The sequence below is a fragment of the Larus michahellis genome, chromosome 10 (assembly GCF_964199755.1).
Source record: "Larus michahellis chromosome 10, bLarMic1.1, whole genome shotgun sequence".
NCBI lineage: Eukaryota > Metazoa > Chordata > Aves > Charadriiformes > Laridae > Larus > Larus michahellis.
The window spans coordinates 3748833-3772693 of NC_133905.1; the positions used below are offsets into that span (position 1 = coordinate 3748833).

Genomic DNA, 23861 nt, shown 5'->3' on the forward strand with positions numbered 1-23861 from the left:
TATGTGGGAAGTAACATGTTCAATTAGTTAGCGCCTGAGGCTACAAGTGAAAAGACATGGATTTTACTCCTGCCTCTGTTAACAAGGCACTTTTTAGGCAGAAGCATTCCACCTCTCTTTAAACACAAGTGTCCCTTGTATAAGTCAAGAGATGCTGGTGCCTGCTGAGCCTTTGAGCTGGGATCCATAAATAGAACACGCCAAAATATTGCAACATATCATTAACCTGAATGACAGTGTGAGAAGAGGCAAGCTAAGGACTGGCTTCTCCAGATGTCATTCCAAATGCATGGCATCAGCATAAAAACCTGGTTCACCCCAGTAGAAAATCAGAGGAATAGGGCTGAGGCAGGCAACAGCGTCTTAGGGTTCGTCCCCTCCATGGGGCTTGCTGCAGCGAAGCTGGAAAATTAAACCGGAGAAGAGGATCAAGCAGATTTAAGTTGAGAAACATGTATGTGTGGGGTGGGCCTGAAACCTGCCCTGTGTCCTGTTTGCTAGAGCAGGGCACGAAACTTCATCAATATATGGATATTCTAAAGAGATGCAGACCTTGTACAGCAAATTCGAGCTCAGCAAAAGCCTTGCGTTCCTATAGAAGCAATCCCTAGAGCCCCAGGTGAGCCCCAGGGAGAAAACCACGCCAGAGTTTATCCTCCAGCCCTTGAAATGACTCAGGTAACAAGCACCCCCCTTGGAACTCTGTTCAGGCAGACAGCCCTGACGAGGGTGACCTGCTGATATTTAGCTATTGCCTTTAATTTCCTTTTTAGATCTTGGCTTATTTGTCCCAGTTATTGCCTCGTTTACTACACTAAACTTTTCTTTTCTCTGTACCTCCAAATCCTGCTAGTTATTTATCGTATTTCCCTTTAGCTGCTACTGTCCAAGCTATGCTAGGCTAGTTCGTTCAGCTTTAAACTTCCCTTAAAAGCCAAACTCTCCAGCTTGTTAATCATTCTCTCCTGCAGGGCCTTGATTATAGCATCCAGTCCATGGAAGAAAATTATTAACTCCCCTGCCTCGCAATCAGTAATTCCTGTACAGAAGCAGCTCGCTTCTCCTCGCCTTGGAGGCGTGTGACGAGATGGGTGCTGGATCAGGGGAGCGCTGGGTGTGAGGCTGGGCTGGGCAGCCTGATGGAGGACACCACCCTGCGGGAACGCACGCAGAGCCAGCACCTTACAGGCCGCATCCCCCACCGCCTGCCCCTGGCGAGGACAGGCTTCTGCTGGGCCCTGGCCTTCGTGCTCCCCACGGCCCATGCTCCATGCCAAGATGGTGGCAGGGCCTGGAAGAAGAGAGCATCCAGGGCAGACCTGGCCTCCGGGCAGTGGGGCTCTGCACTGGGGCTCATGGGGCGGTTTTGTTCCTCCCACCCGTCGCAGGGCCGGGCAGGGGACGCGGCGTCCCGAGAGTGACGGCTACAGCCTAGGCCGCGTCCGTCCTCCGCTCCCCGTCCCGCAAAGGTGCGGCCGGGGACGCAGCACCTTTAACGCGCGGCGGGTCCGGCCCTGGAGTCCCGCCTCCCGCCCCTTCCCATTGGCTCCCGCCGCTATTTCTGTCAGCCTCTTTGACAGCATCTCTCTCAGCTTGGTCTCTGATTGGCCGGAGTGGCACCTCTCTCGGGGGCTCTCTCTCAATAGCGCTTCTGGGCCCTGCCGAAAAGGAGCCGGCCCGTCTGCGCTGGCTCTGGCGGCGCGGCACTCTGCTTGAGCCGCTGTTTGGCCACGCTCCCTGGCTGAGGGGAGCGGCGGGGCCGGGGCCTGGGATGGTGGGGCTGGGCCCCCGCGACTGAGCGCCGGGGAGGCAGGGCCGGGCGGGCCGGGCCCGCGGCGGGTAGGAGCGGAGCCGGCACCGGCAGCGGGGGCTTATGGGGAGAGGGGTTTATAGGGAGGGGCGGCGGGGCACTTCACCCCGGGGCGGTGGGGCCTGCCCCGGCGGCACGACCCGGCCGCGGCCCGCTGAGGTGAGCGGAGGGGCGGTCAACCCCGGGTGAGCGGGGAGCCGGAACGGACCTGGCAGCCTGCGGAGGTTCCCCAGCTGCCCGGGTCTGGCGTACAGGCAGGAAAAACAGCTTCGTGTCTCGCCCGGGGCGCTGGGGGCGTTCGGCACAGCCGGGACCGGCCCGGGGGCCACCGGTGGCCGGGGCGGACCTCGCTGCTTTCCGGGTTTCTGCCCGGCCCTTCGCAAACGCTTCAGCGCGTCCCTGGAAGGCAGCTTTGTGCCTCCTTTTGAAGCCTGGGAGCCTCTGGAGGCGCCTCTGCCCAGCCTAAGGGATGGAAACTCACTTAAGGTTTTCTCCGTGTCCCTGGTTCCTTCAGCAGCCTTTAAAATAGTCCGCGTTTCCTTCCCAGCAGAGAACGAAGTGACCGTGTGCTGTTACTTCACTTAACGTGCCGCCTTCTTGCTTGTTGTCTGTGCACCCGCCTTCTAGAAGGAAAAAAACAACCCAAACCAAACAACGAAAAACTTAAGATACTTATTTCTGAAAGGTATCCCTGAACATGTCTGGTGCTTTTGGGCTATTGTTGATATTTCTCCTTTTGTTTTTTTTCTTTGGTTGTTTTGTTTTTTAGTGTTGCAGTTCCTTTCTGTTCAGCTTAGTTCAGAATGAGATGTGAGAATGAAACTTGGAGAAAAGAGAGAAAACGTTTCTTGGTCACTGGTAGAAAGTCCTTGTTGTGTGAGTTTGTTCTAAATTGCAAAATATAATTGTTGTGACCAAGAGTGATATTGGAAGAACCATCTTAAAAAGGAAGAGGAAACAAAAAGCTCTTTTTTTTTTTAAGCATTTAAGTTATTGAAGTAACAATACATTTAAGCAGGAATCTGGTCAGTGCAGTTTTCTCTTGCAAAAAACCAGTGTTTTAAGGAGAAATCTTAACCCTAGTATGATCTGTATTTGCAAGACTTTCTGATACAGTTTTCAGAAAGAAAGGAAAAAAACTTTCATTTTTTATTACTATTTATTTTATTCTAGTGGCGTGTAATTCATCTTTATGTGCGTGGACTTCACGAGCACTGCCAGTGATTTGAGCCCTGAATTTCACTGAGCTTTGATATGGTTACGGTACCATGAATTGAGAAACAGCCTCCCCTCGGTGAGAGGCAATCGGTGTCGCTGAAGGTGCAGCTGAACCTTCCCCAACACAGTCCCAGCATCCTACCAGTTGGGCAGATGTTCTTGATCTGAATGCAACTTGGGAGTCCAGCGCCTGGACGGGGGGATAGTTCTCAGCCAAGTCGGGCTGACTTCAGCTGTAGTGTAGAAAACCGTTTTATTTTGTGTTCAGGTGTATGGTGAATAGAGCTGCCTGCTAGAAGAAAAAGGGAGACAAGGACTGTGGCACTGGTTTTCTTTTATGTGGCTACGGGGTGATTTTACCCCTATTGCGTAGGTTGGGTTGGCTGAAGTGAACATCCCCGTGGAGGCAGGGTGTGGTGCATGATCTCTTGGATATGCTCAGCTGACTGGATTTATTTTGGACTAGACAGGGCAGGGGTTGGGACAGTGTGCTGTAAGGAGCAGTGTTGCTGGGGTTGATGAAGTCTAGCCGGATCCTTACCATGAGTTCCTGATCCTGTCATCGTGGAATTTTTGCTGGTGATTTTGACAGGAACGGGACAGTTCTCCACATGCTTGCTGTAGGCCTTAGCTATTAGAAAAGCATGGGGATCGTGCTGTCTGGCTGATGGCTTTGGCCGCCGTTTCTTATCATGTTGGATGTTCAGTTGCTCTGCCTTTGTGTATACTTCATCTTGGGAGGAAGAATAGGATACTAATACAAGGCTGTAGCGAGCAGTCTGCCTGAGAGGTAAGCTTGATTCTGCTTTGCCCTTTGAAACCTCGTGACTGGAGCTCTGTTAACATGGGGCCAACTCCTCTTCTTATCAGCAGCTTGCTGCTGTTGTGTGATAGTGGTGGCCTCTAGGGAAAAAGAATGGAGCGTGTTTGTTCTTTTTATAAGGAAGCTGTTTTTCCCATGTAGTTCTCTTGCAGCTTTATGTTTGAGCTCTTTTCAGTGTGAGAGGCAGATCAAATTCCTTGTCCCAGAAGAGGTATTAGGAGGTTGTGATGGTTTGGAGTTGGTGACACTCTTCTGCCCATCTTCTGTGAGGTTTTTCTCTAGCTTTCCCAGCTTTTTTAAAAATGAGGTAGAATTTTTTTCTGTGTTGGCAAATGTGAACACACTTGTCCTCGCTGCTGCTGAAATACAGTGGTGTTTCAGAGGAAGAGAATGGAGCAAAATTATTAACAGAAAATCATTCTCAATGGTGTCAGCTCAGAGAAGTGAGAAGCTGTAGGGAAGAGAGAGAAGTCTGGAATATGGAAGCTGTTCGCTGGAGTCTCTACTAGAACTACGATTTTTTGGCACAGATTTTGCCTGCCGTCTCAGCACAAAGTTGATCTTTCCAGGTCTGCATGTGTTTATTTAATGTGACGTTTCTTGTGTCGCGCAGCATACGGCAGTCGCAAAAGAAAAATCCCAGCTCAGCAAGTATCTGTCAGCATGGATGAATCAAAGGGGGGGTTTGTTAGCTGAGGGTGGCATGATCACCTTGCCCCTCAGAAGACCTGGGAGGAATTTCAGCCTCTGAAGAGAAAGGAGAGTCTCTGGCTGACAGTCTCAAGCAGTTTGTTGAGAAGGTGCTACTGAACTCTTAAGAGCTCAACAGATGACACAAGGCTGTGCTGATTCTTTCCAACTTGTGAGTCACCCAGAACCTCACAGGAAAAATACCTTCTGAGTCCTGTCATGCAGGCTGTCAGTTTTTGCCATGCCAGTCAGGGCTGAAGTCAAACAGGGAGATTTTTTTTTTTTGAGATGCATCCTGGACTGACCTTAGCACACAGACTTGTGCTGTCTCTGGCAATATGCATCTTTAAGATGCTGGTTGATAGAGATTTATTATTTTTTTTAATCTGTGTGTTGTCTGTGACCGCTTCTTTGGGCAGTGCCAGGAGAGATGGTAGGACTTTGTGTTTGCATTCAGCTCGTAGCTAGTCAAGTGCCTTAAGGTGAGGGTTGCTGTTGTAGGGTGGGAAGAGGAGAGGATTTGCACGAAATGATATATTAAATTAGGAGTAGGCTTAGTAAGGTAAATCAGGTCAAAACTCCTAGTATCTACTAAATGCAGCTCTGAAGTACTATGTGCCATAGTCCACTTAAGCTTCCAAGGTGATCATAGAACGAACAGAGGGATAAACTGCTGCTGTTGTTTCTGCCGAAGCCACTGGCACAGGTTCGAAGCGTGTGGAGTTTTATGGACAGCAGAGCAGAGTTTCCCTTTAATTTCTGGAGGGACAGTTAATGCCGCAGCAGCGTAGGGCCTGGGGGATGGACAGGTGTGATGTGATGGACAGGCAGAAAAGATGTGAATGATCTCTCAGGAAAGGCAGCTCAAAAAAGTTTCATCAGGGGAGCAGAAAGTTCTGTGTTGTCATCTTTCCAAGGGACAGGAGAGGTATAAGGTAGGTCAGGCAAAAGAACCGAGTGCCATGACCTTTCTGATTCTGACCATAGCTCTCTGCTGCCCCAGAGTTTGACCTTAGGAAACCTGTTAGGTAGGGCTGCGTCTGGTTCTGGGTTTGTAAGGTATCAGTGGTGATGCCGATCTGTGTCTGAGACGTGAGTGCAATGCAGTTGAGACTGGTGGATGTAAAGAAGTTGGGAGAACTTTATGCTAACAGGGTTTTAGAAAGGCGCTGTCTTTTCACAGCCTTACTGTTCTGCTTAAAATCAGAACAGTTCTGATGTCTTGCAGAGGGCTGGAAGAAAAATGCTGAATTTTGGCTTTTGCCAGTGTCGGTTTTAGAAGATAAAGAGTCTGTACAGTCCCTTTAGGTAAAAGTATATGTGAGGCTCTCCCTGCTCTCAGACTGTAGGGTTGGTAACAGCAACGTGTTTTAGGTAGGGGATTTCATTTTTAGTTTGCAATAGTTTAAATCAAATCATTGACTATAGCTTCTTGATCTTGGGAGTTAGAATGATAGTTAATGTTCTGGTACAGCAGAATTTCTGTCTCCATCCAATGATACCACATATTGCTGCTGAGTCTTGATTTCTTCTATGAATCTGCTAAAGCTCAAAAATTCACAAAATTTAATCCAGCATAGGATTACAGTATTTTGAAGGTGCTTGTTACTCTGATATAAGGTAGTGGGTTTGTACTGTCCACCCTAATGGCTGTGTGCAGAGTAAGGGCAGGTGGCATTTCATTGTGTAATACAGTCTTTCTGATAATGATAATTTGCTGTAACGAGCAGGAAGCAGTTATGCAGGAGCCTAATGGCAGGGATGTGTTTTTTTAGCCCTGACTCACAACTGATTTAATGTTGCTTTTTGTCTCTGCTGTGGTTGTCTTGCACTGCGTTTGACCTGGACCAGAAGGAAGGCAGGATGTCTGTGATGAGATTATCCATGTCTGACAACATCACGCATTCGACTGCCCTGGTGACAGCACTGGATAATGTGACGACTTTGTCCCCGACAACAACGCAGGCAATCAATGACACCAACATCACTGTGCCGCACAAGTGCCTGTTGTTGCTCTATGAGGACATTGGCAAGTCCAGGTGAGATGGAGGAAATGGGACCGTGGTCTGGCCCTCGGCCAGGGGAAAGAGCTTTCTTTCTCAATTTGGTTGAGAAGGGACCAGGGCTGGTGCCTTGCCTTCTGGATGCTGAAGAACAGGAAAAAAACCTGTTTTATTTACTTCTTGCAGAGTCCGCTACTGGGATCTTCTGCTCCTGGTTCCCAATGTGCTTTTCTTTATGTTTCTTCTCTGGAAGCTGCCCTCTGCCAGGGCCAAAATCCGGGTCACTTCCAGCCCAATCTTCACCACATTCTACATACTAGTGAGTACCGCTCTGTTCTTTTGAACTGATGAGTGAGTGTTTTTTATTACCACTCATGAACAATATCACTGAACGAGTAGAGAGAGAGCGTAGACCACATCTCACAGGGGTAAAGTCTGTTTTTAGTTGAAGGTATACTACAAGAAGTAGACACAGATTTATTTTTTTTTTTAAATTTTTTCACTGTCTGAATTCTGCTTTTCACAGATTCTGGGACCGTATCTGCTGGATTTGGTGGATTTTGTTCTCCTGTGGTGATTTTTTTTTTTTTTTTTCTTCCCCCAACTTTTGTTGCTTTTCTGTCACAGAATTTAGCATCTTACACTCTCTTGTTCCTTGCAGTCACATGTGACATGAAACCAGCTTCTCGCTGGGCTAGTGAGAGTGAAACACTGGAGAATCCATGAAGCTGTTAGAAAGCTTGGTCATTTGCTGTAGAAACTGGTGATGTGACAAGGTTCTGCTTAGTCTGGGAATGTAGACACCCAACCCTGCTAGTTTCTTCCCCATCATATCAAAGCGACTGCTGACTTGAGGATGTTCTTGTAAATTCTTCAGGTGGAAACAGAATAGATAGGCAGTACAGTTACAACTCTTAATGTGTAAGACCTTGTCTGTTCTCCTCTCCTCAGTGTAAAAAGGCCTGGGCAACTTTTGATCATGTTAAAGTAGTCTCTGTAGTAATCTCCAAACTTCATACTTATTAACTGTGATGCCGCTCACAGGGCATGGTAAGTGCATGCTAAGGACCTACCTGGATTTATTTAAAAATGTCATTCAGAAGCTTTATCGTAGGTGCTTTTTGAGATCTTGGCTTGCCTTAGTATGTAGCGTATGTTTGCTCTTCCTCAGTGAGATTAGTACAGGTTGTAGAAGTAAACGTGTGTTTGAATTGGGTTAGATGGGAGGCATCCTTCTTTGGGTTGTCTACAGGTGATGTCACAGCAAAACCCAAGACGCATCAAAACCAAATTTGAGCTAGTCGCAACAACTGAATCTTTGGTGGAAAGTCTTGTTAGCTCTTTCAGGCCTGGAGTGTGGGCACTGGGCTTGTGCACAGCTGTGGGTAACCAGGCATGCACAAAAATGCTCCAAACTTCTAAAAATATTACCAGGCATTTCCAGTCTGGATTTAAATCTTCCTTTATGCTTACATTAATGGACGTGGCTCAATAGAAAGTTCATGCCAAAGGCTTTGAAAAGCAAAACTCCCAAGAAACCAAAGGGAAGAAAAAAGTGAACTGACCGTATGCTGTCGACTTCTTCAAAACAGAGTGAGAAACAGGAAGAGTGGTGAAACAGCCTTAGAGGAAAACACTTTAGTTCAGTTTGATCTTCTGGACTATGATATTGGGAAATGAGGATCTAAGTGTGTTCTGTGAGGATTTCCTTTCAAACAGCTGTTTGTCATGTTTTGAAGGAATGCTTTCTTGTGGAGTCAGTGATTAAAACGAAGTTAATAGATTTGAAAGAGTCTCTACCTACTTAGAGAGGAAGCAAAAAGGGTGTGTGTTCCTCTCCAATAAGTTGTTGCTGCTTCAGAACACTGTATATTCAGGGACCCTTCTTCTTGTCAGTGTTTTGTCCCAGAGTTTTCCACCCCAGGAGGACTGTTGTATTATTCTTTCATGGCATTTGCATCCCTTCTTCCTCTAAGGAGGAAATATTCAGCTGTAGGTGGCTTATTGGTCATTTCTATTCTCCAGACACCTTGGAATCAGCTTGGACTCTGTTCTCCAGTAGATTTAGGTGTCTCATACCTGCATCATTAGAATTAGCCTGTGACTTGGAGAGTTTTATCTGGAAAAATCTGCTTTCTTAGAGGGTAAGTGCACAGTGGAGGGTAGATAGATCCAGCTGAGCTCTTAATTGCGTAGTATGGCTGTGACAGCACAGGAGTTGGTAAATTAGCCTTGCTGAGCTCCATGCTGTCATGCTTAAATGGTGCATGAGATGACTTGTGTATCTTTGTGTTGTGCTGTGCAGCAAGGTAAGATACTTTAAAGCTGTTGGCTGCAGCTAAGTTTTTTCCTCCGTGTTCCTGATCATTGTCAGTGTTGAGTGAGAGAACTGCAGATTTTAGTTTTGTCACAGATCTGAAGTGTAGCTGGTATTGAGTGGCTTCTGTTATCTGATGCGATACATTTATTCACTCATACCAAGCACTTGATCTTGACATTTGGAGGGATATGGTTTTTGTCTGGTTTTTCTCCTCCCCTGCCCCAGTGGACTGAAGGGTGGGAAGACTGCCTATAAAGGTACTGTTGTAAGGAGTGGATGAGACCTCTTTGGAGCTGTTTAATCTGACCATTGAGGAAATTTTTTCCTTCCTAAATTCTAAGCCAGTGCTCTTTCATCTAACAGGCCTGAGGAATCTTCTTTGGGAAATTAACTCCAATCTGCTACAGGAAATCCTTAGTACACGTTGTCAGGCTTGAAAGCTGACCTGGAAATGGTATTCCAAAAGGGTTCCTGGTCACTGCTGCATATGTGCCTTTTGACATGAGTTCACTTTTGGTTATCTTCTTGTGTAGGTATTTGTGGTGGCTTTAGTTGGTATTGCCCGTGCTGTTGTCTCCATGACTGTGAGTGCCTCTGATGCTGCCATGGTCGCTGATAAGGTAGGTACAGTACTGATTTTGAGAGTTCTGGTCACAGCAATCTGCTAAGGCTTCCCTTTTATGCACATAGAAGAAGAATGTGTTTTCTTCCAGTAGTCATAGCTATAGCTACTATGGAATCCTGTTCTGATAGCTGTATCTAAATGATCACAACATCCAGGGCTGTAAAACAATGGACTTCCAAAAATAGTTGCACAGATGGCGGTAGCAAAACTTTCCTGTTGCAGAGATGGAATGACTCTGCTTTGCAAGAGCTAAACATTCAGAGACCTTTAGTGGATAGGCAAGACCTGGCCTTTGTTACTCTTGCAATATTTGAGTGGCTCTTTGAAAAATACTTAATTCTTTCGTATTGAAAGCAAATAAAACCGAATGCCCTTTTGAGACTGATACCTGAACGTCGTTGCAGCCACTCTGAGCACAGGGTGAACCCTTAGCAAACAGGAAATAGCTTTGTATGTGCTGTTCCTTTGCAGTCGTTTGACTTGTAGCAGAATATTAGCTAAACCAAAAAACTCTGTAGTTCTTGAGCTGTTAGAGGAAGGAGAGCCACCCATAAAGTACAAGTCTTCTGGCTTTATTCTCTGGGATCAGTGCGGTTCTTTTGCTTTTCCCTTTAATGTTATCTGTCAAAGCATTGCAATGTGCAGCTTGTTGTGAGTGGCTGGATGTTTGTAGCATTTTAATTCGCCTCTGTTGAATAGATGTAGGTCCAGGACTTGAATAATGGAGAAGAGGTGAGAAGGTGCTTTTCAGCTCTGTTGGTGTTGTAAGTGCACCTTCGTGGGAAGTCATGCGCTAAGACACATACTCGGTCAATTTTTCCTGTAAAAAACACGCGTTCTATCATGTCTATTATATTTCTTTTGTTTTCTCTCTCTCATATAAATATATATACACACGCACATATATACACTGTATTTTCTGAAGTTAGAAGTGCCTCACCAAATGCCTCTTAAAATATTGTGTATCTTCAAGAGGGGAGTGCCATTCAGTGTTCAGAGGAAAGGGATTAATAAGCCAGAACCTGGGTTCTTTTTCTAGGTTTGACACTGATTTATTGCATGACTACCTGAGAAGTTGCCTCGCCTGCTGGTTTTTTGGTCTTGTTTCACCAAATAAAGCCTGGTAATGAAAATGATAAACTGGAAGGGGGAGGGCTTTAGAGTTTAATGTACTTTAGATTTCAGGACCAGTAGCTTTGGAGGAGTGCAGAATACTGAATTTATTCAGTCATAACTGTACTGCAGAATCTACTGCTTTAAGAACTGGCCCTGTTTAATATTAGATTTTTAAGGTCGTCTTGGGTTAGTGCTCCTTGGGAGTACAGCAGAAAGAGCACATCCAAGACAAGTGACGGATCCTCAAGTGTGGCATACCATGGCCACTTCCTCTCTCCATAGGCATGCTGTTTGCTTGCTCCCACACAACTGTTCTGTTTCACAGGCATGGACAGGGCTTGGAACAAGCATATAATTAACATCCCTACAAAACATGAGGAAGGTTTGTGGAAATTACCTGCTCTGTTCAGAGGCTGTCATCCTCTGGAGCAGAGAGTGGAGTTTCGCTCTATTAACTTCCGACTGGTTCCTGGCTCTGTCTAATCATGTTTGTCTGGTTTCTGTTATCCCTCAGATCCTGTGGGAGATCACAAGGTTCTTCCTTCTGGCGATTGAGCTGAGTGTGGTGATTCTAGGCCTTGCCTTTGGTACGTGTCAGGAGGTTTTTGAGTGCTTTGAATGTCTTCTGTTCCCTTTGATTCCACAGAGGCTGCATCTGTAAGTTTGTGGAGATGCTGATTCTATAACGTGAAGGAGCTCTAGAGTAAAAACAAAGGACAAATTGTGCAGTTTTAGTTAGAAATGGCTGAAAGCCTGATTATATTTACAGATCAATGGCTTGTGCAATTTCAGGATTTATTTGTGCCTTGTTTGTCCTGCATGCATGTGGTGGAGTGTACAGTTTAGTTGAAGAAGGCTTATGCAAAGATCAACTCTCTGATCTTTGCTCCAACCCCATTTTCTTTAAGATGATTCCTTTGAGGGTCCTTCTGTCCCCCCCTTGGTTGGTTTTATTCCATCCTGGCTTCATTCAGCTGCTATAACTGTAGCTGCAATCTATAACTTTACTTTTTTCAGAGTTGTTGTACGAGTGAAAATGCTGTTTGGAGCAGCTCTTCGTGTGGGTCGGCGGTAGGAGAGAGGGAAGTTGGTAGGTGTCACTGTTGCATCTGCCAGTGGGACATCTGAGCACTAGTTCTTTTATCTTTTGAGGGCTCATAGAATAACTTAGGTTGGAGGGAGCTTCTGGAGATTGTCTGCTCCAGCATATTCCAGTGCAGATTTCTCTAAATTGTGTAAGCCCTTTTTCCCTGCTCTAACCCAGTCCCCCATCAGCGTTTTCCTGAGAAGAAATGTTACAACATATCAGTGTACACGATACTGGAGTAATTCCTGACTATTTTTTTTCTGTAACCCCAGGGGAAGGACTTAGTTGATTTCTGTATATTAGTGTGGGCAGAAGGAAAGCAAGTTAAAACTTGTTGTTTTGTATTATTTTGTCTGTGAAAGGCTCAACTCTCTGAACAGGGAAGCAGTTTCTAGCGGTTGAGTGAGCTCTAACCTTCCCTTGAAAGCCTCTGGAAATATAAATGTGGTCCTTTGTTGGTTTTGAAGAGAACTGATTTTTACCAGGGCTGGGATCACATCCTGAGTCACTTCTGTATTCCTTAATTCCAGGTCACCTGGAGAGCAAGTCGAGTGTGAAACGTGTTCTGGCAATCACTACAGTGCTGTCTCTGGCATATTCTGTCACCCAGGTGAGTATATTGGAGCAGAGAATTAGTCTTTGCAAAAGAGGGGACTCCGCTTGGAGTGCAGCAGTTAGGTGTGGGACTCCTATCTGGAAAGTGGCAGCTTTGCTCTTTGAATGAGATTTTGGGGGGAGATTGTATGTTTGTGGCAATGTATCAGGATGCCCAGAGCATACACCAGACTGTATCTCCCTGTCCTCTTCATGGCAGGAACGGCTCCGCCAAGGTCAAGACATGAGATGAGGTTTAGATGGATTGTCTTGTTTAGTGAATCTTGGAACAGGAGGGAGAGTTTTCCACACCTGAGCCACAAGTTTTGAATCTAGCCTCAAGTGCCGTTAAAACTAGATAGACAGATGTGAGGTGTTCTTATCAGATAAGAGCAGTGCACTGGGCCTCATTTCCTGAGTCTTAGAGAGCTGAGAGCTCCTGCTTCCCTTCAAATTAGCATCTGGCTTGCTAGCTCAGTTTATTAGCTGCGTCTCCGTCTCTCTGAACAATGCAGTGTGTGTCCGGGTTTATTCTCCTTGGTACGTAAGTGGTCAGCCTTGTGCCTCTATACTTGACGCAGCACCAGAATAACACATAGATCTTTGTTTTGTGACCAGGCTCTTGCTTGCAGAGGCAGCGGGCTGATCATTGCCACATGATCATGCTGAAGGAGCCTCATTAAATATCAAGTGTTTGAACTATGTCTGGGTTCAGTGGTGCTTACAAACACTTTTCTCTCTCCACTGTCTGCGTGGTAGCTTCTGTTCATACGATTTTTCAGGAATTCAAGTGAATGAGACAGTGTCCTTTCCCAACTCTTGCACAAGCGTTGGCTTTTGTATTCTGTATATTTCATCCAAGGTCTACTTTAAAGATGGAAATGTAAATGGAACTCTGTCTATTTCAAACAGATGTCTAACTGCTGCATCTGCAACTGCTTGCATCCCCTATCCTTTCCGTCAGTCTCTCTCCTGGAATGTCATTGATGCTGGTTTCCTTCAGATGCACATTCCTGCCACTTTTTTCCTCTCGCTTCTTGTCTTCAGTTTCTTCCTTTTCTCCTGTGTGAGGTTAATTTGGTCTAAGCAGAGCAATGGTTGGGTCTTAGGTGGCAGGGACAGCTGTTGTCTGGACTTCTTTAAACACAGTCTCCTTTGTCCAGACACCCACTCTAGTGAGGATGCTGTCTATAACAGAATCATGTTGGTGCCACTTCTCTCCTAGGGCACCCTGGAAATCCTGTATCCTGATGCTCACCTCTCAGCAGAAGACTTCAACATCTATGGCCATGGAGGGAGACACTTTTGGCTTGCCAGCTCCTGTTTCTTCTTTCTGGTAAGTACTGGGCATGTGTCATGCACTCTGATAGCTTCTTTGTATTTTCTAAATGGGGCAATGAGGATGATTTGTGTATGATAAAGCGCTGGTCCCCCTCCTGCCTGATACAGTGCAGCACGGATGCTTCTCGTGCAGCAGGAGAGCTGAAGCAATAAAGGTTTGGTGGGAGTGGTGTAAGCTGTGGCAGCTGAATTCCATCTGAACGGAGATGTTCTTCACTCCATTGTTTCTCAGTGACCGGTCTTTGTGTGCTGATGGGAGTGAGGTGTGGGGCCTTCACATCTGCACAGAGTTTAATATCAGGGCGCCTCTGCCCTGAGACATCCAGGGAGCGTGTTACACCACATGCCATTCCTGCAAAGAATTTTGAGTTCAGTTATCAAGCAGCTGTGGAACAGTTAGTTCTTTGTCTCAACAGGTCTATTCCTTGGTGGTGATTCTTCCAAAAACTCCTCTGAAAGACCGGATTTCTTTGCCCTGTAAGTGACTATAGTGTGTTCCATAGTATAGATGGAGACAGCGCCAGAATGAAACATAGGTGGGAGTAAGAGGTTCCTGTATCTGGTTGTGCTGCAGGTACATCCCACTGTCTCTGTGTACAGATACATGGCAAAGGACTGATAAGTTACCCCATGAAAAATAGTATGTTGTATCGTTTGGAGGACAGAGTAAGAGCAATTACATTGTTACTTCAGTAGCTAAATGATTACATTAAGAAAACAAGATTTACTGCTCAGTTAATGATACAGATGTAATGTAAATACATAATCTTTAGAGAGCCATAAGAAATGGCTTCTAATAATAGCTTCCTTTGAAATTCATGTATGATGTTAAAGTGTATGTGGTGGTCATCCCCTGGGAAAGAAAGGCTAATTGGGAATCGCTTAGTAATTTTTGTCTGGGCATTCACTTTATTAAGATGCTTCTCTGGTTTTTCTTCTTGTTGCAGAGCATCTGCAGTTCTTGCTTAGGGAGGGAAGCTTTTACTGAGCTGTTTGCACTGGGCTGTTCTCTCTCTTAAGTAGTGTCGGCACCTGTGTGTGGGTACCCTTGTGGCAGATGCCACAAGCAGGTCATCCTGGGCCTCATCTGCCTAGTGTCCAGCGTACCCTGCTGCTCCTGTCTGGGTCTCCTGAGCAGTTTTGTTAGTGCTGTACATCAGAAGGGCACAGATGCTGGTTCAGCTGTGGGTTTTTTGTTTGTTTTTCTTATGTTCAAGTATGTGACTGACACTTGTTCCAGATGCTTGCCAAGAAAGTCTGTGCATGTGTTGCCATGACTATGTGCTTTCAAAACCCATCTTGTGTGTGTATACACATGCAGGAGGGTGTGGTTTAGTCCACTATACCTGCATCAGTCCTGCCAGAAAAATGCAGCCTTAGTTCTTGAGTTCTTAAACAGACAAGATGGTGAGAGGCTTCTGTTGGGTTTGCCATCTCCATCAAATGGATTTGCACTGGGCTGGTGCTTATGAGGTTGAGCTTCACCTGTGTCCATGTCTTTCCTACAGCCAGGAAGAGTTTTTATGTTTATGCTGGAATCCTGGCACTGCTGAACCTGGTGCAGGGCCTGGGCAGTGCCCTCCTCTGTGTGGATATCATAGAAGGACTGTGGTATGTATGCTGGGGGAGCAGGTCTGCAGCCCAGTTTCTCATGTTGCATTTGAGTGTCTCTCAACGCTGCCTCTCCCAAGAAAACAAACTTGTGCTGTGTTCCTAAGAAGGAATAAAGTTGTTGAATCTGTTTTGTGCCAAAAGACCTCTGAGTGGTCAGGAAACCCACACTGGAGAGGTGTGTGGAGCTGCGTGCTCTGCAGTGGTCTTGTTCTGCAGGGATGAGTGTCGCTTCTGTGAGTCAAAAACTGGGAGCACTAAGACTGTGCTCTCAGTCAGACCTTGGGTTTTGGGATGGTTCCCTCATGAGTGTCTAGGAGCAGTGACACATGTTGATGGCAACACTTTGCATCAGTTTGAATTTGTTTAGCACAAGACTTGTCTTGTGCTGTGCTTGGTCACTCTGGAGGGAAATGGGATCATTCTGGGGGGATGTGGTGGGTGTTATCCAGCTGTATTGTGCTTGAGTGCTAAATTCCTTCGTGTTCCCTTTTGCCGTTGACAGCTGCGTTGATGCTACCACGTTCCTTTACTTCAGCTTCTTCGCACCTCTCATCTATGTGGCGTTCCTGAAAGGCTTCTTTGGGTGAGTAGCCAGGAACAGAAGTTTAGAGGGTATATACGGTCATTTAATTGTTCTGCACCCAAATTCTCCCCATGTGCAGAATAAGGGCAGGGATTGGAATGCCAGTTAGGGAACCGGTTTTCAGTTTCTGGCCTTGCAGTTTTTCTTGTGTGACGCCGGGCTGCTTGCTTCTGTCCGAGACTTCTTTATACTCAAAGTAGAGCTGATAGTAACGTTCCTCTCAAACATTTAGGAGCATCACGTCTTCGGTGTCTGCATCCTGCTTAGTACAGTGTTACTGCTGAAGTTGGTAACTAAATGGTTAGTGAGAGATTGAGTCCCGGAAGAGTAAATGGTATCCTGGGTGAGTTTTGGGATATGTTTGTAGAGAGAATCTAGGGTTTAGGTAGCCCTTTGGCTGAGTACTCTGCGTACTGGGCCCAAGAGTCACCAAGTTTAAAGCACTCGGGAGTGTGATTCCTGGGTCGGGTTTGCCGCCATGTGGCCATTCAGAGGAAATGCATCTTGGTAGGAAAAACCGTGTGGTTTACTGTAGGCCTTAGCTTTTATTGTCCATAGGCAAGAAACAGCGGGCTTTAAAATAACTAAGAACATAAATTATTCCTAAAGTATCAAAATGTGCCTCTGCTGCCTTCTGAAATCAAAAGGGAACAGTATCTGGAGTTAGAGATGGAAACTGCTGATCCCCAGGTGTTTGTATTTTGGTTTTCCTGATGCACACAGATGGAACTTGGGGTGGGCTCCTGTTCTGTTGGTGCCAGTAACCAGGCTGCTGTGGAGTCCAATGGTGTTTGGATGCTGTTGCCCTCAGTAATTCAGAACTCCCAAAGATCATAACACCTTTCCCGCACTGGAGTTGGGATTCTGTCATTCTTATTTCTTCGGTGCCTTAGCCCAAAGCTGCATTTAGTATTACTATATGGCAATTACTCTACTAGGTATATTTCAGGACTAAAAGTTAGCGTGAAGAGTTTTTAGGGTCTAAATAAACAATTTCTTAGTGTTGCTGAGTTTCAGTTAAGGGTAAGTGTCTATTATACTACATTGCTTAAACACGTATTTTTAATCACGCCAGGTCTGAACCGAAGATCCTTTTCTCCTACAAATGTCAGGTGGATGAACCTGAGGATGTGGATGTGCACCTACCCCACCCTTATGCTGTTGCCAAGAAGGAAGGAATGGATTCCGGGTTCTACTCAAGCACTCAAATTGACACCACAGCCTACCTGGATGACGTGGCCTCTATGCCGTATCATGTGGGCAGCATCAACAGCATAGACAGTGACCGCTGGAAAGCCATCAATGCCTAAGGCAGGGCTACCCGCTTCACACAATGCCTCATTCCTTTCCTTCCAAACTCCCTGATACTACAGCTGTTAGGATGTCCATTGGAAATCTGTCCTTGGCTATCTGCCATGGCTTTCCTCTCTTCCTTCGGATTTCCAAAACCTATTGTGGAATTAAGTTGGCAGCCCTAATCCTGTTGGAAAGAACGTTTTGTGTTGCTAACTGAGAACAATGTAGAAAAGTCTTGTTCGTAAACCTATAAATACTGAACCTTCCTGATCCTCCGTGTTCCAGATGTGAATATAACGCAGAAGACAGGCCTGACTGGCACCTCTTCCTTTTCAATGACTGAAAGCACTTGCCTGCCAATTAGGGGAATGGCGTTTAGGGATGAGGGTGTTGACTTGACTGCTGTATTGTACATATATATAGAAAGGTTTGGTGGTTGAAACCAAAGATGGTCTTCCTGGGCTTTTTCAAGCAGCATGGCTGCGTGGGTCTTGTCATAATGCAACAGCATAGGTGGTGATAGCAGTGTCTGAAGAGGGAAGCCGGTCAGCTGAGCTCATCTCTAGTTTCAGCTAATACTGATGAAAATAATGAATTGCAGTTGCTAGGGGTTAAAAGGAGTGTTCAGAGCGTGTGGGAAGGAGAAGAGAGGTATGAAGAGGAATGAACTGTTCTTTGTGCCCTGGGAGCGTTTTGGGGGGCTAGTAGCCAGCAGCATGGATGTGAATGGACTGAACAATAGGGAGATGGAAGGACAGACAGTGCTGCTGTCCAGCTGAGCTGAAGGAGCTGTGAAACAGTCTGTGGAGGGTGTACTGCTGTGCATCTGAGCTCACAAGAAAATCTAGGTGACAACACTGAATCAGGGCTGAGTTTCAAGAACAGAACCTGTGAGGTAGGTGCATTTTCCATCTGCACTCTGCTTCATGGCTCTGGCAAGGTCTTGGAGGGTGCTGTGAAGGAGGAAGCTGACTCTGCAGATGAAGGCTCCAGAGATGTTCAGGTGCTTGAGGCAGAGCAGAAGCCCGTGATGAGTCCAGGCTGTCAGTGTTTAGTGACTGGAAACTCTCAAACACCATAGGCATGCTAGAATCAAGCTGGCTGGTGTTCTAAGTGGGGAGGCAAGTTGGGAGACGGGTGTGTTTCTCTGCCAGTGTCCTCTTATGTTGCAGTCAGATCCCCAGACTTCTGCTGGTCTGAATAGGTTTTATGGCTCAATATGTTGAAAATACTTATGCACACATGGAGCGTGGTTCATTTAAAAACTATCTGGAACTTCTTATTAACCTCTTCCATGCTGGAAAAGGGACTACTGTTGTCTGAGCTGGCATGCAGTTTCAAGACATCGTGTTCCAGTCCAGGCACTGTTCAGCTGAAAGCTGCATCAGGCTGGTTTCTGGGACTTACTGTGCTCTCCAAGGATGAAGAGGTGTATTCCTCTAGCTTTGGGGGTGTTTTTCTACCTGAGTCCTCCAGGTAGGTGGAGATCTGCTATAAGCAATAGCAACTTTCCATTAGAGATGGTAGAAGGAGGGAATTTGAAATGTCTGGGGACTGTGTGAAACCCTTGCCCCAACTCACTGCTCTTCCTGAAGAATATTGAGGTAAGAGTTTCTGGGAAATCGTCATGCAGGGTGCAGCGTGGAGGTGTTAGATTGGGTCATGAGCAGGTAGGGGAAAGCATTTGCTACCAGTTGTTCCCACCATAGGGAAAGTTTGGGTAAGAACATGAAGTTCATATTGGTTGCCAAAACTATGCAGGCCCTTTTCTTATCTTTTTTTGTTAATGAACAATGCAGCCTCTCTCTTCTGCCTGTGGACTTTGCCCTGCAGGCCTCTAAGTAGCACTGGCACCTTGAAAATAAACACCACCCTCGCTTTTTTTTTTTAATTTACTTTTGAGGAAAAAAGGCCTCCGTTTGTCCATGTGCGAGAGCTGAATTGTCTCGTGGGTCAACAGCCTTTCACATTTCCCCTCCATGCAATGACCGTGTAAGGGCAACCGGGCATGTCAGCCCTTGCCGTGTTAGAGAAGTGTTCCATGCTCCTCCCGTCACTTGCTGTGAATCGGCCTGAGCCACGCTTGCTTGCTTACTCTAATAGGGATGGATGATGTGGTGCCTGAATTGCCCTGCTGCTGCTCCTATTGCTGCTTGCAACACCGATCCTGAGCTGCTGTTAGTGTGGGGAAACCTGCGAAGCGTCCCTGGAGTTGGTGGGTCTTGGACAGAGCCAAGAGATATGAAGGTCTTAAAGCAGTTGAGAAATAAAGGGGCAACTGCTTTTCCGTCCCAAGGAGTATTTGCTGAAGGATCACCTGTGCAGGTGGTCACCATGTGCATCCTGTCCTTCGCTGGCAGGACTCCAGTATTTCTGGAGCGTCCCGTCTTCTGCTGCTGAGGAGCTTCTGTGCTAGGTCATGGACTGACCTTCCTCCTGTTGTATTTTTATGTGTATATAATACTTTGGGCCACATTCCCAGTGGTCCTTGAGCAGAAGTGTGTTATGTGTGTGAGGGGGATGCAAAGAGAGAAAATATAGAATAAATGTATATTTTTGTTTGTAAAATAAAGAAATAAAATTAAGTTTGGCATAATTGGTCATACTTTCTTTCTCAAATGATCCGTATTATGGAGAAAAAAATAACCTTTTCGGTTTCACTTTTTTTTTTTTTAAAGCCCTGAACAAACATGGCAGATGGTAATGGAATAACATGATGTCTTTTTGTCAGAGATGGATCTTTCCTTCTCGGAAGGCTATTACTAGGGCAACAGATGACTGTAGAGAGTGGTCTCCAGGTCTAAATAATTGTCAGTGAAGCCTTTGACTCTTCTCTTGGTAACTAGATCTTGCCGTTCCTAGGCATGTCTCGTATCAGGGGTCTTTGTTACAGATATCTTTCTCTGTTGCTTTGGAAAAAGGTGGATGTGGAAGTTGGAATTGACTCTTGCTCATTTCTTGTTCTGGGCTTTGAAATGAGCACTATGTATCAGGACTAATTTTCTGGCTGCAGGGAGGACATGATAGCTGCCGAGTAACAGCTAAGTGTGCTGGCAGTAATCGGCACCCATCAGGATCTCTTTGGCGGGGGTACAGTCTGGGGAGTGGGGTGACCTTGGGATTGGGTCACTGTGTGGTAAAACCTTACAGAGCTCCTTCCAGGTTCCACACAGAAAACTGCCCTAGGAGATGTTACTGCTGGAGCTAACTATGACGACATCCTCTGCTCCTGCGTAGGTGGAGAAGCATTTAAATTGTTGTACAGCTCCTCCACCATTATCATGGCTGCTTCCACATCAGTGTCCCGTGGGTTGTGGGCCCTGTTGGGTCCCTCAGGCTCTTGGAGATCACAGGAAGGCACAGCCGTAGGTGGGAGGTGCAGTTTTGTTTGTCTTTGCCCACTCTCCCTCCTGGATCTTTGCAGATGATGCCTGGCACCTGGCTGGAGTTACACCTGAAAAAGGCCTAAGGAAGGATGAGAAGAATAATCAGAGTTATGGGATGACTTCTGGAGGAGCAATTAAATGGTTGAGAACTCACCAGTCTGGAAGAGCAACAATGCAGGTCTGTGAAACCCTGAGAGGACAGAGGCGGCCAATAAGGAATGACTGTTCACAATCTTTTTTTGGTATGAAAACTGTGTGCCATCAAATGAAGTGAGCAGGTGGCAGGTTAGAAACAAACAAGAGGCTGGTGAGAGTGTTCTGGGAGCGTTGGTGGTTTGACTTTAGCCAGACCTTTGCTCTTTCACAGTGTTGCTGTACTGCAGTGCAAACAGCTGACAGCACCACCATGCAGTGCCATTGCCTTGAGAACTCAAGCAATGGGACAAGTCCCCAGCGTACAAGGTATTACACAAATAACAAAATTATTGCTTGTTTCCAGGAGTGTGCTAGAGAAGAGGCCTGGATATCTTGTGGGGGGGGGTGGGGTGGGCAGAGTCTCCTAGATGTCCCTTAAAGCTGGTCGGGGTCCCTGCTGCTGAGTCAAAGCTGTAGTCTCCACATTAGCTGCAGTGAAGAATAAGCATTCCACAGTTAAAACCGCTCCAATGCGCTGCTAAGAAGTAGATAAGGAGCATGTTGATACCAAGGCTTCGTTAACTTTGTAGTTACAAATGCACAAAATTGTCTAGGTCATCACGTGGCCTGTGTTCCTGGGAATGCAGAAAGTTTACTTGGGAAAGACCCTTCAAAGCTGCCATTTCTTGGTCCGGCTCCTTGTGTGGTATGTTGTTTTTCCTCAGTCCTTTGGTTTAGGCTGTGGATCGGCTGTGCCTGGTGACAGGGACCATATCTGTGATGGCCTGACCTAGGTGGGACCCGTGTGTGCCTGTCACGGCAGGTAATGGCACGGTCAGTAGGTCTCGCTGGAACAGGGTGGCTGACGGGAGCTGGGAGGTGAATTCTGCCCACAGAGCAGCTGCTGTAAAACTGACTGGAAATTGTAGGCTGTAGCTTTGTTCTTAATCGCCAGAGAAATGTGAGACGGTGTGTGGGGTGGTGACCTCCCTCGAGGACTATGGAGAAATGGCATGTGTGAAGGTGGACAAGGGCTTTCTGGTGGGGTGAGGGATGCCCTGGCTCGGCTGCGTTGGGAGCTGCTTTGCCTCACTGGATGAGGGAAAACTGCCTGGATGCCCTTGAGGGCTCCTCTGCCCATGAACCTCTGTGACAGACGTCGTCTGGGTGGTTGCTGGGTCTTGGAGCCAAGCTTTGTGCCTTCCTGGCTTGTTTTCTGCGTGGTTCCACGTGGGTTGGCTTTTGTCCTTCCATAACTGTGACCCAGTGAAGAAACCCCGCGGGTGGGGTGTGGAAGTTTTTGGGGTGGTTTGATCCTGCGCTCAAAACCGAAGGTGTGGAGGACGGGCAGGAGGAGAGGAGGAAGCTCGGCGAGGCCAAGGGCTACAGGGGGGAGACACTTCGGTGCCGCCGTGGGTCTGTCGCAGGATAAAGCGGTGACTGTACCCTGCCTCGGAGCGCAGCCGCCCCCAGGGCCGGGTCAGGCCGGCCGCCCAGCCGCCGCCGGCGGACTACAGCCCCCAGCCTGCACCGCGGCCGGCCGCTAGCACCGCGCCGCGCTATTGGCCGTCCCGCAGCCGGCCGCCAATGGGGTGCGGGTATGTTGGCGGGCGGGGGAAGCGGAGAGGCGGCAGCCCGGTGTGAGGTTGTGTGGGGGGCGCGGCGGGAAGAGGCGTCCCCAGCGCCGCCGGCATGGGGGGCAGCGAGAGCAGCCACGGCGGCAGGAAGGTCTCCTTCGGGCTGGATGAGCGGGAGCAAGTGCGGGTGCTGCAGGGCATCAGGGTGAGGCGGGGCCGGGAGATGGAGGCGCCGGGGGCAGGGAGCCGGGCTGAGGAAGGCCCTGCTGGAGTGGTAGGGCAGGGCAAGGGGAGCAGGGGATGCGGTGCAGGGCTGGAGGGGGGTGAGTGGGGCAAACCAGCAAGGAAGAAGGGAGATAAAGCTGTAAGGCTGAAGGGGTAGAGGGTTGGAGAGGCGATGGGATGGCTGGAATGTGGTGGGGAAGGGGGCTGAGTGCCTGAGCATGGCTTTTCTGGAGCGGTGACACACCAGCCCTTCATCTCCCCTTCCAAACTCTGCTCTCAACCCTCTTTCCCTCCTCGCTGCTTAATGACCCCATCTTGCCCCTCTCTTGTGCTTTGCAAGCAGTTTGATGCTCAAGGCGCTGCCTGGCTCTGAGGGCATCCAAGAGGAGACACCTCTGCCCTTATTAATGGTAGTAGGAGCCTTGGCGGAGCACCGCTGTCTGAACGTGCAGGGAGATAAGAGGTTGTGGGGATTAGTGAGGATTAGGGATGTTTCTAGCAGGGGCAGTGGGAAGCTGCTTCTTGAACTTTGTGAAAACAAGCCCTGGAGAGTGGTGGTATCATTAAGGAACATTCTTTCTCCCCATCAGTATTTCCCTGTTTTTCCATTGGTAATTTAAGTTGGGTTTCTTTTATGACTACCTTCATTTCATTGCTCTTGCTTCTTCATACTTTTATCTGGTTTTCCCCTAATATTTGTCTGAAATGAACTTGCAGAGTGTGTTTTGCTGTGGTTACTTGTTTATGTCCCATTTTGACTAATCATTTGACAAAAGTTAACTAAGATTGCGGTAATCTTCTTTTTAAAGCGATGGAGATGAAGTCATTTTTGCCTGATTTCTTTTTACAGGATATAGACAGGGACCCCTTGAGGACTCATCCACATCTGCCATAGAAGTAATTTGTTCTGGTGCTTCAATTTAGTTAGCTGTTCCATCAGCTAGATGCCGAGTAGAGAAAGCGTGGGTTTATTGTAACTGGTCTGTGTATGACCTCCAGGAGCTCAAGATGAAGATGCCCTATGGATCTCATAGGGCATGAGCCGTCATCTTTGTAGACCTTTCTATTTGACTTCCTGAAGTAAAAGTTTTTCTCTTCCTTTTTTTTTTTTTTTGGTTTGCTTGTTTTGTGAAACAAAATAATCATTTCTCATTCTTAGTACCAAGGACATTATTAGTTGGGTTTTTTTTATTTTGTTTTTGGTTTTGTTTTTTTTCTTTAGCTATGTATATAAAAGTAGTTCCACTGAGCCTGCCCTTAGCGAAGTCTGGCTTTTTACAGACTTTTGTTTTTAAAAATCAGTTCCCATAACCAGGAATTTGACATGACAACAACATACAACGAATATGTTAAAAATGCTGTTAAGTTGGGTTGCAGTGGTGCAGCTGAAAATCTGTCTGTTACCAGCCTAGGTGGGG

At 46.9% G+C, this 23861-nt stretch overlaps 2 protein-coding genes across 10 annotated transcripts in view; both read left to right on the top strand.

The window, feature by feature from the left end:
* Positions 1-1732: 1732 nt before the first annotated feature.
* TPRA1 (transmembrane protein adipocyte associated 1) lies at positions 1733-19716 on the top strand. 5 transcript variants are annotated; one of them, XM_074602242.1, is made up of 12 exons: positions 1754-1839; positions 2361-2495; positions 6393-6580; positions 6731-6863; positions 9398-9484; positions 11120-11192; positions 12223-12302; positions 13512-13622; positions 14044-14104; positions 15136-15238; positions 15744-15824; positions 16900-19716. In XM_074602242.1, exons 3-12 carry the CDS (start codon positions 6405-6407, stop codon positions 17132-17134), a joined length of 1140 nt encoding a protein of 379 aa, XP_074458343.1. In that variant the 5' UTR covers positions 1754-1839; positions 2361-2495; positions 6393-6404; the 3' UTR covers positions 17135-19716. The 5 variants fall into 5 exon arrangements, with proteins under 5 accessions (XP_074458342.1, XP_074458343.1, XP_074458344.1 ...); XM_074602243.1 differs by having other exon boundaries at positions 1827-1969; positions 2358-2495; XM_074602241.1 differs by lacking the exon at positions 2361-2495 and having other exon boundaries at positions 1733-1839.
* A 2514-nt stretch (positions 19717-22230) lies between these two features.
* Positions 22231-23861, top strand: part of CHCHD6 (coiled-coil-helix-coiled-coil-helix domain containing 6) — a 115152-nt gene continuing 113521 nt past the window's right edge. For 3 of the 5 annotated variants that reach the window (XR_012589273.1, XM_074602245.1, XM_074602246.1), the window contains exon 1: positions 22244-22423. Coding sequence is in view for 4 of the 5 variants with exons in the window: in XM_074602245.1 (XP_074458346.1) it covers positions 22334-22423 (90 nt within the window). In the remaining variant the exon portion in view is untranslated. Of the gene's footprint in view, positions 22424-23861 lie in introns of all 5 variants that reach the window. The other 2 variants (XM_074602249.1, XM_074602248.1) reach the window with 2 other exon arrangements.

Excerpts from the sequence above, each read along its gene's own strand:
- TPRA1 (XM_074602240.1), top strand. The coding sequence starts at position 1,874 with ATGGGGAGAGGGGTTTATAGGGAGGGGCGGCGGGGCACTTCACCCCGG. Across the intron at positions 11,193-12,222 it reads GATTCTAGGCCTTGCCTTTG|GTCACCTGGAGAGCAAGTCG; the intron begins GTACGTGTCAGG and ends CCTTAATTCCAG. Across the intron at positions 15,825-16,899 it reads TTCCTGAAAGGCTTCTTTGG|GTCTGAACCGAAGATCCTTT; the intron begins GTGAGTAGCCAG and ends TAATCACGCCAG.